Here is a 16058-nt window from a genome sequence, read left to right on the forward strand (position 1 = left end):
TGGGTGGTTGGAGCTGCGGAACATCAGTCTTACAGTGTACACACCAGCGCTGGGAGTTATCACTATTTACAATTTGACTTCCTCTCCAAAAATCCAAGTAGTTCCTTCCTGTTTCCAGTTTGTAAACTACAGAAGCTGAATATTACACTACATGTTTAATGGTGGCATTCTTTTTTTTTTAAAGATTTATTTTATTTATTTTATGTATGTGAGTACACTGTTGCTGTCTTCAGACACCAGAAGATGGAATCAAATCTTGTTACAGATGGTTGTAGGACCTTTGGAAGAGCAGTCAGTGCTCTTAACTACTGAGCTATCTCTCCATCCTCCTATTCTTATGACATCCAAAGATCCATGCTCTAATCTGCCATAAAACCATCTTTTTCTTATTGTGGTAGTGGCGGTTTTACCCAACTGTAGACAGCAGATTTAAAGCTGTCAAGTACTGAGGCCCTGGAAAGAGGCGACACAAAGGTAACTTGGATGCTCGCTACCCTTCTCAGTGATCCAGCTCTCAAGGAGAGATGACTGTGGGCTAGCCTGTTCAAGCGGGAAATGAGCAGAGGGTGACAGCAGGACAGAACCAGATGTGTGTGATTCTTGTCTTGGCTAGTGTTGGTGAGGCTTCCAACAGCTGATGCTTGCCCACAAGAACCATTTAGAAGGGCTCTGGTGACAAAGGAGACTAGACGGTGTTGACTCTGTTGAGTAGTCTGATATTTTTGCACCTGAGAGCTCTTAGGGTTTGTATCAATACTGTGGTTTGGGTGACAGAAAAAGAATACCCAATGGATACAGGTTTTATTAGCTGAGGAGTGGCTCTGGCTTATGAAACAGAGAGGTGGCCAATCTGGGGCCCATTAATAATGAGAGGCGCAGCATGGAATTCAGAAGTTCCTGCCTTCTCTCTGTGCCCTCAACTTCTCTCTGTCACTCACAAGTTTGCTGTCTCCTAACCATTCCTTTACTAGCCTGAGAGTTTCTCACAGATTCCATTTAACTGTGGGAAAAAAATATTTTCTTGACCCAATTATTTAATCACAATTATATCGATAATCTGTTTTCATGGAGAAAGTATTTTCTGGATTCAACTTTATTGAAACAGTTTTAAGATTTTAGGAAAGAGTAGGTCAGATTGTGCCCACCCTGTAGCCTGTTGTAGGATGCATGCTGCCCAAGTATAACCATAGATGTGGCCTGGCACAAAAGCAGAGGCAGTTTAAGTGCATAGTTCTTGAGCATAGACTTTGTAGATGACAACATAATGTCACAATGTCAAAAGAACAGACACCCCTGCTTGTCATCAGCACCTCATACCATCTCCGTTGTTGTTTGTATTAGTTCTTTTCCGTGTAAGTTTTCTGTGCCAATTTTTGTTCAGTATATTTGGGGATTTGACCAATGTGGCTTCTTTCTCTCCACCCCCCCCCCTATTTTTTTGTTGTTTTGTTTGTTTGTTTGTTTGAGATGCTAAGAATAAAACCCAGGGCTTTGCACATCTTTGAGACAGTGTCTCACTGTGTACCAGATTAGCTGTGTATTATTTTTTAACATTTATTGAGAGGTGGGCATGCATATGAAGGTCAGAGGGCAATGTCCAAGAGCCTGTTCTCTACTTCTGCCATGGGGTTCCAGGGATCGAACACACACCACTCTTACCTTCTGAATCATCTCCTGCCACTGACCCTGAACCATAAACCCTCCTACCTTGGTTTGGATATTACAGGCATGCATGACTTCACCAACCAATTTCTTAAAAACCAAATTCTTAGCATGTATTAAGTGTATGAAGTAATGAAATTTATCATGCTATTTTCATACATGTATATAGTTTTCTTTTGAAACTATCTGAGTCTGTAGCACTTTCCTTGGATTAAATTAGTGGACCAAGAAATCTTATGTTGACTCTCCCATTTCATAATTCTCCTTGAGACGTGGATGGAAGGCTTTTTGTCCTGCAGTAAGCAGAGATTAAGTATTGCTCTGACTAGTACATGGAAGGACTTACCAGTCAGGGTCCTATGCGTCTGACCTAGTCTGATGGCTCTTTTGGTAGGCCAGCAGTTGAATGGCCTTTACGGATAAACCTTTTTGATGTTTGATATTAGGGAACGCTAACTGAATCCCAATGAAGAGAAATGTTAAGAACCCACCTCAGACAACTTTATTATTCTCATTGGTAGACATACTATAATATTAGTGATTACTATTACTGTTTTGAGTTTTTGAAAAAAATTGTGTGTATGTCTCTCTCTGTGCGTGCACATGAACGAGTGTGTGTGTGTGTGTGTGTGTGTGTATGAGATATTCGTTTGTTTTCTTGTTATAAAAATTCTAAGTCACTCAAGAAGGCTGAAGCAGAATAGTTGCCATGAATTTGAGGTCAATGTGAACCCTGTCAAAAGAAACTTCTACAAAAATATTTCCGATTTTCCTCTTGTACTGAAAACCTTAAAGTCCTCATTGTCCAGTCCTTTACAAAGGAGGCTGGATGACCCCACCTCCCACACTGCAGTCCCGAACTCCTACACAGCTGTCACAGTCCTAAACTGCCTGTTCTGTTGGGGTCACAAGAAGCATAATATGGTGAACACCCGAGTGTGTCCTAGTCGCTCTAATAAAAGACCTCAAACTGTTTCTGAAGGCTGCAGTGGCTGAGGTATGGCTCCAGGAAGGAGCCACATTCCTTCTTAGCATGTGCTAAGTACAGAATGGACAAGACAGCTCTCTGGGGTTTTTGTATAAAGGCTCTGACCCTTTCACAAGGGAATCAAAGGCCTACCCCCCAAACACCTGCTCAGGGTGAGGTTAATTTTCTAAATGAATACTGGAGGGCCACAAACTTTCAGTCCACAGCAGTGAGTGAGGATAATGCATTCCTTTTTTTTTTTTAATTTATTTATTTATTATATGTAAGTATATTGTAGCTGTCTTCAGATGTGCCAGAAGAGGGCATCAGATCTCATTACAGGTGGCTGTGAACCACCATGTGGTTGCTGGGATTTGAACTCAGGACCTTTGGAAGAGCAGTCAGTGCTCTTAACCACTGAGCCATCTCTCCAGCCCCAGATGATGCATTCTTAAGTCCTCAAATCATGGAGTCAGATGTCCAAAATGTCTGTCAAGTCACTAGTGGTGAGGAGCCTCTTAGCAGTGAGTGATGACAGAGGGCAGCTTGTCCAACTCACCTGTAGCTGTCAAATAAAGAAAAACAGACTTAAGGGTCTCCTGTAGAAAGTCAGTTTTCTGGGTCAGGTGTGGTGGTGCATGCCTTTAATTCAGGTGGAGTTAGTTAACTCAGGAAGCAGGTGGAGTCTCTGAGTTTGAGGCTAGCCTGGTCTACACAGTAAGTTCCAGGTTCCAATGTAACCAGAGCTACACAGTGCAATCTTGTCTGAAAAAAAAAGTATGTTTTGCTTGTGTTCTTTGTACCGATGTATGATGAGGCCAGCGTGTTGGGACTGCCAAGACGTCGTTGTTTCAAGGGGTCAGCGTTCGAGAGAGACCTCCATTTTTGAAACTTGGAATTTACTGAGGAGCCTTTGATCCTCCCCCTCTCCCGTTGCCAACTGAAGTCAGCTTCTTTTTTTTCTTTCCTTTAACAGATGAGGAAAAAGAAAATAACAGAGCATCCAAGCCCCACTCCACGCCGGCCACCCTGCAATGGTAAGTGCCCACTTTCGGCAAGTGTGAGCCACCCAGATCTTTCTAGCTAGAGCGGGCTATCACTTGCCTCTTTCAACTTTGTGATGCTTATTTACTAACCCTCGAGAAATCGGTTTGGTTTGCAGGTAAAGTGCTCACCTCAAATGGAGCCTGGCAGTTTGAGTTTTCCCATGTCTTTTCTTTGGAAGTAAATTTTATTCTTATTAGCAAGATACTGGTAAGGATTAGATTTTATGTAACTGTTGTTAATTGAGTTTTAATAGGATATGTTATTACAATGGATGGAATTTTAACAAATGGTAGAAATGAGATTCTGTCCATTTTTAACCTAGGAGCCCAGAGTAAATTAATAGTTGATGGAAATATAATTATTCTAACACTACAACAATAGCAAAAGCAATCCTCTAAATGGCTTTCCATTTATTATTTGAAATTCCTGGACTTGGTGAAATGTAGAGAGAGGGGCTTTCTTCTCAAAGCTTTATTTGAACATTGTGCTGTGGCTTTGAGCCTCTGACATGAGGCCCGTCCTAGAGAATTTTGGCGGTTGAAGGCTTTTCTTCTCTTAGCAGTCTGGCTCAGTGAACTCAAAGGAACCCAGAAGTCAAGGGGAGGGACAGGTTTGGAGAAGGGAAGGTATCACATCAATTCCATGCCAGCTCCTGAGTGGGGTTCTCTTACCTGCTCTATGTCATCTAGGTCAATGGCATTCCTATTGCTGTGTCCGTTTTCCATAGGAGGAAAGAACACTGAGACAGTTACGTCATGTCATTGGTGGGCCACTGCTTTTTAAGTGGGAGGAGCCAGGAATCTGGCTGGGGTTCTAACTGCCAACCTGGTTCTTGGGAAGAGGAAGCTGAAGGATTGGATGGAGAAAAGAAGCCAGTGGCTATGAGGACTGTGTTGTGGTTTAGTCTCTGGGTGGATGTATGCAGAGAGGAAGGAAAGACAGCAGAGGAGAAGGCACCTAGATAGATCTCAGGTCTCCATCCAGGAGTCTCCAGAGCCAGCTTGCTAGCAGAACTTCAATGAGAAAGAACACACATAAAGAAAGACACATAAGGGGGACAAGCAAAAGGTCTAGAAAGGAGTCTCGGAAGCCACCTGTGTTATCTGGTGACAGAGCTAGCTGATGGCTGACACTCTCGTAACGGGAGCTGACATCCTTCGGGATGCCTGCCCTCACTTATCTTCCTCTTGTCTCTGCAAGAATTAGCCAGAAGCCTGTCACCTGGGGATGAGGCTCAGTTGGATGAGCACTTGCCCTAGGTACAGGGAGCCTGGCTTCAATGCCCAATATGTGATAAACCACATGTGGTAACTCTTGCCTGTAATTCCAGCATGTGAAAGGTGGAACAAGAGGGTTAAATTCAGCTTCTCCCTTACACGTAGTGAGTTTGAGATCAGCCTGGCTACATGAGATCCTGTTCTTCCCACCTCTGCTGAAAATGTGGGGCAGGGATTCTAAATGGATTTCCCCTAGCCACTCACCTCTTGTGACACCTGTTTTTCTGTGATTCTTGAGCATCTGCCTGGAATGGTGAGATTGCATCATCTGACTCTGACATCAGACTGTAGTTAGATCCCAGCTGTGTCACTTGCCAGCCTCAGGCCAGGTCCTCAGCCTTTCTCTGCCTCAGTTTACATACTAGTGCAATGGAGGTAAGAGTTGTGTCATCCTGAAGATGACCTGCCTGGCTCAGACAGTGCCATGTAGACAGGTCCTCAGCACACTCCTTCTGTATGAGTCCCCAAAGGGTCACCCAGAACAGGACAGGCCTCCTTCCTGTATTCTATGTCTGCAGCATCTGGTTCTCCATCAGAGATTTGTGCTTTGGAATACAAGGTCAGGTGGAACATTCTAGAACCAATTTCATCCCATGCAGACATGGAGCAAAACAGATTTGAAAATGTGTATATTTAGGAATATTAAATCCAACACCAATTTCCTTTCTGTTGCATGTTAACATAGCTTCAGTCATTAACTAAATTCAAGCAATGCTTAGTGAATACCTACTGTGTGTCACGGCTGGTCCTAATGGGATAAAAAAGAGGACTGCTGGACAAGCAGAATCATACAATTTTTATGTATATCTGTCTGTCTGTCTATCTATCTATCTATCTATCTATCTATCTATCTAAATATTTATTTATTAGTTTGTTTTTGAGATAGGGTCTGTAGCCCAGGCTGGCCTTGAACTCTCTCTGGCCTCTACCTCCTGCATTTAGGGATTACAGTGTAAGCCAGGTACTACACCCGGTTTATCCAGGGCTTTGGGCAAGCTTGGCAAGCACTCTACCAACTGAGCTACATCCACAGTGGTATTTTTTTAAAGGGACCTTGTACACATCAGCCGGTGGTCTCAGCTGTGAGAGACTTAGAGGGTAGAGACTTAGAGGGTAGCTCTATTCTAGTGAGCAGTAAGGGAAAGCATCTCCGAGGTGATGCTTCAGTGGAGAGATGTATAACAACAGCAAACCCTCTCTGACACCTTGACCTGTGGAAGCTAGGGCCGGAGGAACATCCAGACATGGCCACTACAGTGCCCTGAGGCTGTAGCTGGGCTCTCCACTCTACAAGATGAGCATATAGTAGTGTGTTCAGCCTGTGCCCAGGTTCCACATGTCTCGTTGTTGTTGAAGCAGATTCCTGAGGAGCTGGGCTGGGAAGAGACTGTGACTCTGGCTTCAGGAGACAGCTTGGGCAGTTTTGAGGTCTCCACGTCCTCTCAGAGATGAGCCTCTGTCAAGCCCAGCAAAGAATTAAGCCTTTAATTGCCTCCATCACCACCCACACCCACCACTGCACCTAAGCCAGTGGGAGGACATAATGCTTTGGGAAAGGCAGTATTCATGTTCTGCCAAGGAAGATTCCTCTTCCGGGGACTCAGCCTCAGAAACCCACTTCCCATGCCGGTTGTGACCTTATTCATGAGTGCTGTCTGGTCACATGCAAAGGCATTCCAGGAAGGGAGCAGGCTGGGCTTGGTCAAGGTACCATAGGTGGCACAGCCTGTAAGGAGCGAGCGCTGTGATACAGATGAGGGGCTCATGCTGCTTACCCATGAGTGTATTCGGAGGAAGCAGGAGGACCAGGAGCTAAAGGCCAGCCTCTGCCTTATCAAGTCCGAGCAGCCATGTGACGCCCTGTCTCAACACACACACACACACACACACACACACACACACACACCAGAAACTGATGAGAGGGGAAGTAGAAAGGGAAGTAGAGGGGGAAGTGGAAGTGGGGGATGGGGGTGAGGGTAGGGGGTTATGTGTGGGACCATTCCTCTAAACTTGAATACGAAGAGTCATACTTAAACTCACCACAAAATGTCCTTGTAACTAATTATGTTTTTAAAAAATACTTTCAGTCTGAAAGCTGTCTCTCTCCAAAGGAACTGGACCCATCCCTCGTTTTGCAGATAACAGCAGTTGATTTACCGTGTGTCTCCCTTTTCGCTCTGGCTGCCTGGGAACTCAGAGATTAGTCTGAGCTGATTTATTAGTGATCTGTCCAAAAATCCAGGGACGCTTGCCTACCTTTGCACACTCCTCTCTCTCCTTTGGGTAATGCTCACCGTTTATACTTTGTTTGGATCTTAGAAAAGCCAGGATATTAATGCAGTCAAAAGTGCCCCCTGTTTCTTCTGCTATTAGTGCAAATAACACATTTCCTTGTTTAAAAAATAAACTGAAAATTAGGCTAAAGCCCATTGTCAGTATAGATTTTTGCTTCTTCCTTAAAAAGAACTGTTTTCTTTAAGATGTGTGAATGTTTGCATTATATGCAAGTACCTGTGGGAGTTAAGCACTGTGTGTTTTTAATTTTTTATTTTATTTATATTCTCTCTATAAAAGGCACACCATGTGTTATACTATTGCTTCATAGTATCAGCCAAATTCCATAGATTCAGAGCTTGCTTTATTCCTTATAAGAGCATTCTGATGTCACACCCAGATCAGTGATGTCACAGTGGAATAGTGATGTCACAGTGTATCAGTGATACCACACCAGACTGGTAATGCCATAGTGGATTAGTGATGCCACACCAAATTAGAGATACCACAGTGGATTAGTGACATCACACCAGATGAGTGATGTCATGACAGATTAGTGATGTCACACCAGATTAGCTAATAAAGAATTAACCTCAGGATAGAGAGGTGGCTCAGTGGGCAAAAGCACCTGCCACCACGCCTAGCAACCCTAGTCTGAACCATGGAACCCACAGGGTGAGACAGAAATGACCTCCATACACCTGCCATGGCAATGCACACCTGCTCATTCTCCTCTCTGCCTCTATCTGTCTATCTGTCTGTCTGTCTGTCTGTCTGTCTGTCTCTCTCTCTCTCTCTCACACACACACATTCAAAGATTAAGAGATCACTTCATTGTAAGTGGCACTCGGTGCTTTATGGAGAGCAGCAGCAGAATTGAGCTTCCTGGATTTTTTCTTGGTGAGGATTTTAGGTCTGTCCAAATCTCATCTCTGATTTATAGACAGGACCCCAAAGAAGGTTTTCACGTGGGACTCCCTTTATGCAAGCCAGGACAATAATAGCTGGTACCTACATGTGGGATGGTGACAGGGTTGCGAAACTGCCTGTCAGACAGTTTCTGCTTTACCTGCAGCACAGAACACTTACACACACAAACCTTCTGTCTGAGGCGTTTCTGTCCTTCAGGCTGTCCTCTGTCTCCTGCGACAGTTGCAGCCCTCAGGGAGAGCTGACAGCACCCATCCCCTCTGCCCCACCAGGACAACCTGGCTTGCTACTAGAACTGGGTTAGGAGTGATTTGCTTCTCTTCTGTCCCCTCCCCTCCAGAGCCCCCTCCCCACCACCCTGGAGACACCAGGCCTCCTCTGAGAACAAATAACTAACTGCCAAGCAGCAAAAAAAGAATCGGGGCCACATGATCTGAAGGCTGCTTCCAGCAGAAAACAGGCAAATATTGTCAAAGGGCTCCTGCCAAACCCTTTCCAGCACCCTCGGTCACGGGGGTGAGTAAATCCCACCTCGCTGGGGATGCTGGGCACCGCTGGAATCCCAGCCACACAATCACCCCTATTCACACTGAGCATTTTCAAATGGAAAGTGGCCTGTCGAGCCATGGCGGCTGACCTGCTGCCAGCACATGGCTCCTCTGGGGCCTGGCACCTCCCATACCCACCGCGGTGCCCGTTCTCTGAGATCCTGCGTATCACTCAGAGGACCTTCAGCATGGGGGCAATTTCTCCTCTCAGCAACTAGCATGAGAAGCAAGGTTTCCCTCAGTGCTTAGCAGATTGAACACAAAGTATCGAGGTGCCACATTCATGGAAGAGTAGTTTGGAGGTGGGGACATTCCCCCCACCCCTTTTTGATGGGCTGTTGATACCTGCTATTAGTGTGAGATTAAATAAATGTAGTGTTTCTCTTTAAGACGTTCTCATAAATCACCAATAGCCAACTACACGTGGCATTGTTCTAAAAATAGACTCTGATATTTGTCCTCATTTTGTTTCCGTTGCTGTGATAAACTCCCTGACAACGTTGGAGAGACAGCTCAGCGGTCAGAATGACTGCTCTTAGGAGAGAGAGAACCTGTGCTCTGATCCCAGCACCTACCTTGAATGGCTTACAACTGCCTGTAACTCCAAGCTAGAGGATTTGATGCACACACACACACACACACACACACACACACACACACACACACGTGCACGCACATTCTTTTTCAATGAGAAGAAACATCCTGACCAAAAGCAACATAGGGGAAGAGAGAGTTCATTCTACTTACAATTCTAGTCCATCATTTTGAAGAAGTCAAGCCAAGGAACGCCAGCGGCTAGTCACACCAGCAGTTAGTCACTCCACTGGCCAGTCACACCATATCTACAGTCGAGAGGAGAGAGAAATGAGTACACCCTGTGGTCTACTTGCTTAGCTAGTGGCTTTTTTCTTTTTGGAATGGTACAGTTTAGGCCCAGGCTGGAGAGTTGGGCCATTCACATTGGATGGCACAACTAGCTATAAAGACAAGCACCCACAGATGTGCTCACAGATCAATGTGAGCTAGGTCATCTCTCATCCAGTTCTTCCTCCAGGAGAGTCTAGCCTGCAGCAAGCTGACCTTTTAAGATTAAACATGGCAATGATTTAGATGGGGTCATGGTTCCTAGATCTGACTAAAGGAATGAAGCCAGGATCTGGCGTTCTGCTCATTTTGACTCTACTACATATAGAAAACTCCTACCCCAGGGACTAAGGAGACCCACAAAGATGTTCTTTGGGGCTCCATTTGCCCCAGTACAGGGAGGAGAGGTAGCAATGGGGAAAAGAAAGGGAGAAGAAGATGGAGGAGGTCATTCAGGTCAGGGAACTGTGTCAAAATCTCCTCAGATTTGGGTCCCCCAGCCCCCAGCCTCCCTCCAGACAGAAGAATTGATAGCTTGCTACACCATGCTTTTAAGCAGTGTACAGCTTTTCTCTAAAGTAAAACCGTAAACAACAGACGCGGATATCCAAAAGCTAGGCCGTGGAGAGAGTTCTGTTCATGGAGTGTTTGTCTAGTCTGCACAAAGTCCTGAGTTAAGCTGGGCATGGTGGTCCATGCCGTGTTTTCAGCATTGAAAGGCAGAGGCAGAAGAATGGGATGCTCACAGCCATCCTGGCCTACATAGAAAGTTTGAAGCAACCTTGGGCTACATGAGACTCTGCCCACCCCTCCCACCCCCACAAAGAAGAAGAAGAAGGAGAAGGAGAAAAGGAGAAGGAGGGAGGAGGAGGGAGGAGGAGGAAGAAGGAGGAAGGAGGAAGGAGGAGGAGGAAGAAGAAGGAGGAGGAGGAGGAGGAGGAGGAGGAGGAGGAGGAGAAGAAGAAGAAGAAGAAGAAGAAAGAAGAAAGAAGAAAGAAGAAAAGAAGGAAAAAAGAAAGAAGAAAAGAAGGAAAAAAGAAAGAAGAAAAGAATTATATTTGTTGTGAAATTGTCTTGGCTAGTAGTATTTGTCAACTTAACATAAACTAGTGTCACCTAGGAAGAGGGAACTTCAGCTGAGGGTTGGCCTGTGGGCATGTCTATGGGACATTTTCTTAGTTGCTAATTAATGCAGGTGGACCCAGGCCACTATGGGCAGTGCCATTCCTGGGCAGGTAGGTCTGGGTTGTGTAAGGAAGCTGAGCAAGCCAGGCAAAGACGGCAGCAAAGAACTTCCCTCCGTGGCTCCTGCCTTTGTTCCTGCTTGACTTCCTGCCCTGACTTCCCTCACTTATGGACATGGAAGCCAGACACACCCTTTCTGATTTGATCATGGTGTTCATTATAGCAATGGAAATCAGATTGGATAGCAGACAGCACAATGGGTCCATCACCCCTGTGCTCTGCAACCCTGCATCACGTGCATGCTAACACACACACACACACACACACACACACTATACATACAATACACACATACATTATATACACACTATACAAACATACACAACAGCATAGCTGCTATGACATCCCTGTGCCTCTGTATTCCTGCATCTCACACATAGACACATACACATAACAGCACAGCTGACATGTCACACTTGTGCCCCTGTATTCCTGCATCACACACACACACACACACACACACACACACACACACACACGGAATGTCTCTACTCTGCCCGTTCTCAGGATGGCTGTGATGACAACAGAGGCTTTCAGCCCTGTTCTGATCTTAGGCATTACTGTTGTGTATGTGGTTACTGCTACCAGGCACATATGGATGCACTGTGGCAAGATGTATTTGAGGTGCAGGGAATAGCCCAGTCACTGGAAAGAAGTCATCTGTGGGGAGTGGGGCAAAAGAAGGCTGGAGAATCAGTCAGGGGTCAGAAGGTCAAGGCCTTGAATGTCCAGGGAAGGAACCTGGCTTTCTGTGACAAGGTAATGTAGAACCCTCGAAGGTGTTCAGCACTGTGCAGCTCTGATCGCTCACAGTCTCAGATCTCAAGACAAAACAAGCCTTTGTGGCACACACTTTTAATCCAGCACTCTGGAGGCAGGAACAAGTGGTTCTCTGTGAGTTCAAGGCCAGCCTGGTCTACATAATGAGTTCCAGGACAGCCAGAGATATTTAGTGAGACCCTGTCTCCAAAAACAAACAAATAAACAAACAAACCAACCCCCAAACCCAGAACAATACACTTTCCAATCTCTATGGTCGTCTCTGCTGTTATACTCAGTGAACTTGTTTCTATTTCTTGCTTCAGCAGGCCTGTTCTAGCATTTCTTGATAAGTCTGCAAGAACTGAAGAGGTGGATGCGCTGAACTGACAGCCATGCGTATACATAAAAAGCCATAGGTAAAACATGGCTCAAAAGGCAAGAGGCTCCAAGTGTCACACGACTCCTCTTCCTTGTAGAAAGCTGATATAAAGCTTCTCCCTGAGTCCCAGGAAGCCATGGGCTGCAGCCTTCCAAGGAGGTCTCCTTTAAAAATGTGTGTCTCAGACAACGACTCACACTTGCTGGTGACCAAGTTCATTATCTATTCATTATAGCACAGGCTCAATTCAAATACAATGATGTTGTTAAAGAGAAGATAAAAAGAAAAAAATAGAACTAGTCCAGAAGAGAGAGAGAGTGTGTGTGTGTGTGTGCATTAAAAGGAATCCAGGTATTGTTCATCCACCATGACAGGCTAATGATGTCCTCTAAAGGAGGGGAGGAAAGGGAAAATTTCATCATCAGATATGAAGAGAAGTAATTAACGGCTTTCTCTCTTTCGCGTCTCTGTCAGGGGAGCGGATGTTCCAATTAGTAACTTCAGTACACATGCCGAGCCACTGGATTGCATGAGTCGGTCTGGGGGACGGTGTCACAATGCTATCCCTGTAGAATCCATCAGGCATCAAAGGTGCCCTTCCACGCCAATTACATCCATCACTCACAGAGCTTATTAAAATGCTTCATAGTCATAAGCCACCTGGATACTTTGAGGCTCAGCCGCTCCAGTCAGACAGACAAAAAAAAAAAAAAAAAAAAAAAAAAAAAAAAGACGGAAGCGTAGTGGCTTAGGAGGTACCGGCTTTTCACAGGTAACTACTTAATTAGCTCAGCCTGCATGAACTATGACTTTCGTCCATCAGATTCAAATAGTTTGTTGTTGCTAGGGGGGGGTCTCATCTCATGAGCTGTGTTATAACCTTGGATGCCATATCTCAGTTTTGATCTCTTGATCAGACTTAGCTGGCAAATAGACCACAGAAAGCAAATAGAATTGCAGGCAATGTGGCTTCAGTAATTAGTGATGAATAAAGAAACCAGGAATATACCTGGGAACAGGTACTTTTTGTTATTTTGGGGCAACTCTGTACTCTACAGTCCAGACTGGTTTCAAATTCATGGTAATCCTCCTGCCTTAGCCTTTTGGGCACCGGGGTTATTCTCAGCTTGGGGATCAATGCTTTTTAACAGCACATTTGAAAACATAACTTGCCAGGCAGTGGTGGCACATGCCTTTAGTCCCAGCCCTTGGGAGGCAGAGGCAGAGGCAGGCAGATTTCTGAGTTCAAGGCCAGCCTGGTATACAGAGTGAGTTCCAGGACAGCCAGAGCTACACAGAGAAACCCTGTCTCAAAAAAAAAAAAAAAAAAGAAAAAGAAGAAGAAAAAGAAAAAGAAAGAAAGAAAGAAAAAGAAAGGAAGGAAGAAAGGAAGGAAGGAAAGAGAGAAAGGAAAGAAAGAAAGAAAGAAAGAAAGAAAAAAAGAAAGAGAGAAAGAAAGGAAAGAGAGACAAAGAGAGACAAAGAGAGAAAGAAGAAAACATAACTTCTCCCAAGCTTTTCCCATCCTGGGGTGTCTCTGATGATGGAAGGATGAGCTCCTGAGACTGTCTTAGTTACTGCCTACTTCCCTAGCGGGACAAAATGAGACCTAGACTCTGTATGCTATCTTGATTCAGTTTAGGCCCTGTACTTCTTGCCTGAACTAGTATAGTGATTCCAAACTAGTCTCGTGTGTTCATTGACTCATCTAAAAACTACCAACTAATCCAAGATTGTTCATTATCCTTGGTTATCCACCACTCCTATACTTTAAAGGGGGCAGGGCTTTCTCATTTAAAAGTCCTCCACATACAGATTCCGAATGGCTTGAAAAGCATATTTCCCCACTGCATCCATGATTATTTATCCAAAACAAACTCAGAACCGTCATTACCACAGTTAGCACAAGGGACGCCTCCCTCTCCAACAAGTCCCGGCTGCCCAACTCCTCACATTTGCTTATTAGAAACGACAAAGTCAAACCTTTAGGGAAGTTGTTTAATGGAACACTCAAGTCTAAAATGGAACTCAGGAGGTTTTCTTGTTTCTGTATGTATGTGTGTGTGTGTGTGTGTGTGTGTGTGTGTATGTGTGTGTGTGTTCTTTCATACTTTGTTATTGACTAATAGAACATATCAAGCTTTACCTCGGTGTCCCTAACCTTTGTCATCAACATTATTATTATGACTTATAGAGCATTCTAGAAGTAATCAAGTGGTCTTGCCTCTGAGTCTTGTGTGTGTGTGCGTGCGTGCGTGCACGCACACGCAAAGGCCAGAGGTCAGCATGGAGTATTCTGACCCACCTTCTTCAGTCACTCTGCATGTTATTATTTTGAGGCGTGGTTTCTCACTGAACTTTGAACTCACCAATCTGTTATGCTGGTGGCCCAGCCAGAGTCCCTCCTTGCATCCCCAGCACTGGGCTACATGCACATACTATCATGCTCATTTTGAACCATGGGCGCTGGGATCTAAGCTCATGCTTTATAAGTAAAGGTTCTCATGTTTCACTAACTGAGCTAATCCATGAGTCTTTGGGTTTTTTCAGTCTTCCTGTTTAAAAAAAAAAAAAAAAAAAAAAAAAAAACTACGTGTATCGATGCGTCTGTGTGAATGTATGCCATGTGTATATAAATGAAGGCAGAGGTCAGGAGACGGTCAGTGCCTGGAGCTGGACTTACAGAAGTTATGAGCCACCTGCCAAGGTTGCTGAGAACTGAGCTTGCTTAGATCCTCTGAAAGAAGAGCAGTGTACGCTCTTAGCTAATGAGCCATCCTTTTAGCCCCCAATCATTTGAATGCTATTCACTGATCTTCTGGAAAGGGCACGTTAAGGTAGCACCTTGGTGAGGCCACTCCTTTGCATATTTAAAGATTCCCCTCAATTTCCACCATTCTCTCCTTTTCCTTCTTCTTCCACAAGCCCCTCTTCCCATGCAGACAGATGTCTCCATGGTTCAAAGTGTATGACATACCTATTGCTCTCTGCTGTTCCTCTTGCCCAAAGCCTCCTCCAACTTCGGTGGCAGACCGGGTTTCTAGTGAGAACTCTCTTAACTACTGGTCATATTAGCAAACGAATTCTACTTTTTGAGCCTTGAATTTGCAATCTGAACGATGGGTGTAATGCCTATCTTGTGTGTTGTGTTTGTTTTGTTTTTGCTTTGCTTTACTTTACTTTGCTGTGCTTCATTTGGGCTTTGCTGTTGTTGACCTGGGTGCTCAACTATGTAGCTCAGGCTATCCCTGGATACACTACATAGCCTAAGCTCACTGCAAACCCAGATCCTCCCACTTCACCCTTCTGAGTGCTAGGATTGCAGGCATGTGTTGACACGCCTGGCTTTTACGTGACTCTCATGAGAATGAAGTAAAAGCCTGGATACCCAGGGCCTGGCACCTAGGACAAGTTCCATGAATGTGAGCTGTTGTTTGCTGTTACAAAATTTCAGTCCCAAGTCCTCTGTGAAACCATAACTATTCACTCCCATCTACACACCCATCTGTTTCCCTCTTCAATAGCCTCTACGGTCAGGAGTTTATAGTATTTAAATATTATTGTTTCTTGTATGTCACTCTCCCCAAATAGACTCCAAAGTGAACTAGGACATAGGTCATGTCTTATGCCAACACAAGTGCCCACAGGAGCCAGGAAAGGAACAGAAAATAGTCTTGGTGTAAGAAAAATGGGGAGGGGTGAGGACTCGGGCCAACCCCCAGGCACTGCTCACCCTGGCCAATTGCTGTCATGAGGGAATACGGGTCCAGGGTTGCCAGACCTCGACTTTTTCATAAGAAGCCAGGAATCCAGCTTCTTCTGTGTGAAGTCCAGGGGTTTAAAAGCTGAGCCAGTGCTGCTCAGGCTAAACAAAGCATGCCTGTGGGACCCCCGTTGGTGACAGCTGCCTCACTTACATGGTCCCTGTAAAGTTTGAGCCTCAGCTGGGCCGCTGATGTCACCTCTACAGAGGAACAATGCTGTGAGTGGCAGTGAGGGATCTTGGCTAAATTTGAAGACGGGTTTTCATTCATCCCAGATCCAAAGTGCAGGGCAGGCCCAAGAAACCTATACGTCCATGGAGCTAGTTTTCCTGAGCGGAA

General features: G+C 45.0%; 1 protein-coding gene and 1 long non-coding RNA gene across 9 annotated transcripts in view; one reads left to right on the plus strand and one right to left on the minus strand.

Moving 5' to 3' along the window:
- The window catches only part of Rfx4 (regulatory factor X, 4 (influences HLA class II expression)), a 150503-nt gene that overhangs the window by 38887 nt on the left and 95558 nt on the right, over nt 1-16058 (plus strand). For all 6 annotated transcript variants that reach the window (XM_030245278.1, NM_001024918.1, XM_006514115.4 and 3 more), the window contains exon 3: nt 3606-3666. In XM_030245278.1, the coding sequence (XP_030101138.1) occupies nt 3606-3666 (61 nt within the window). The remainder of the gene's footprint in view (nt 1-3605; nt 3667-16058) is intronic.
- Nucleotides 3027-16058, minus strand: part of Gm40728 — a 69553-nt gene continuing 56521 nt past the window's right edge. The window contains exons 3-4 of one of the 3 annotated variants that reach the window (XR_001779833.1): nt 9453-9547; nt 3027-3194 (exon numbers count right to left, since the gene is read on the minus strand). This is a non-coding gene — a long non-coding RNA (predicted gene, 40728). Of the gene's footprint in view, nt 3195-3225; nt 3597-7706; nt 9548-16058 lie in introns of those variants that run through there. The other 2 variants (XR_001779834.2, XR_871914.3) reach the window with 2 other exon arrangements.

Source organism: Mus musculus, chromosome 10 (genome assembly GCF_000001635.26).
Source record: "Mus musculus strain C57BL/6J chromosome 10, GRCm38.p6 C57BL/6J".
Lineage (NCBI taxonomy): Eukaryota > Metazoa > Chordata > Mammalia > Rodentia > Muridae > Mus > Mus musculus.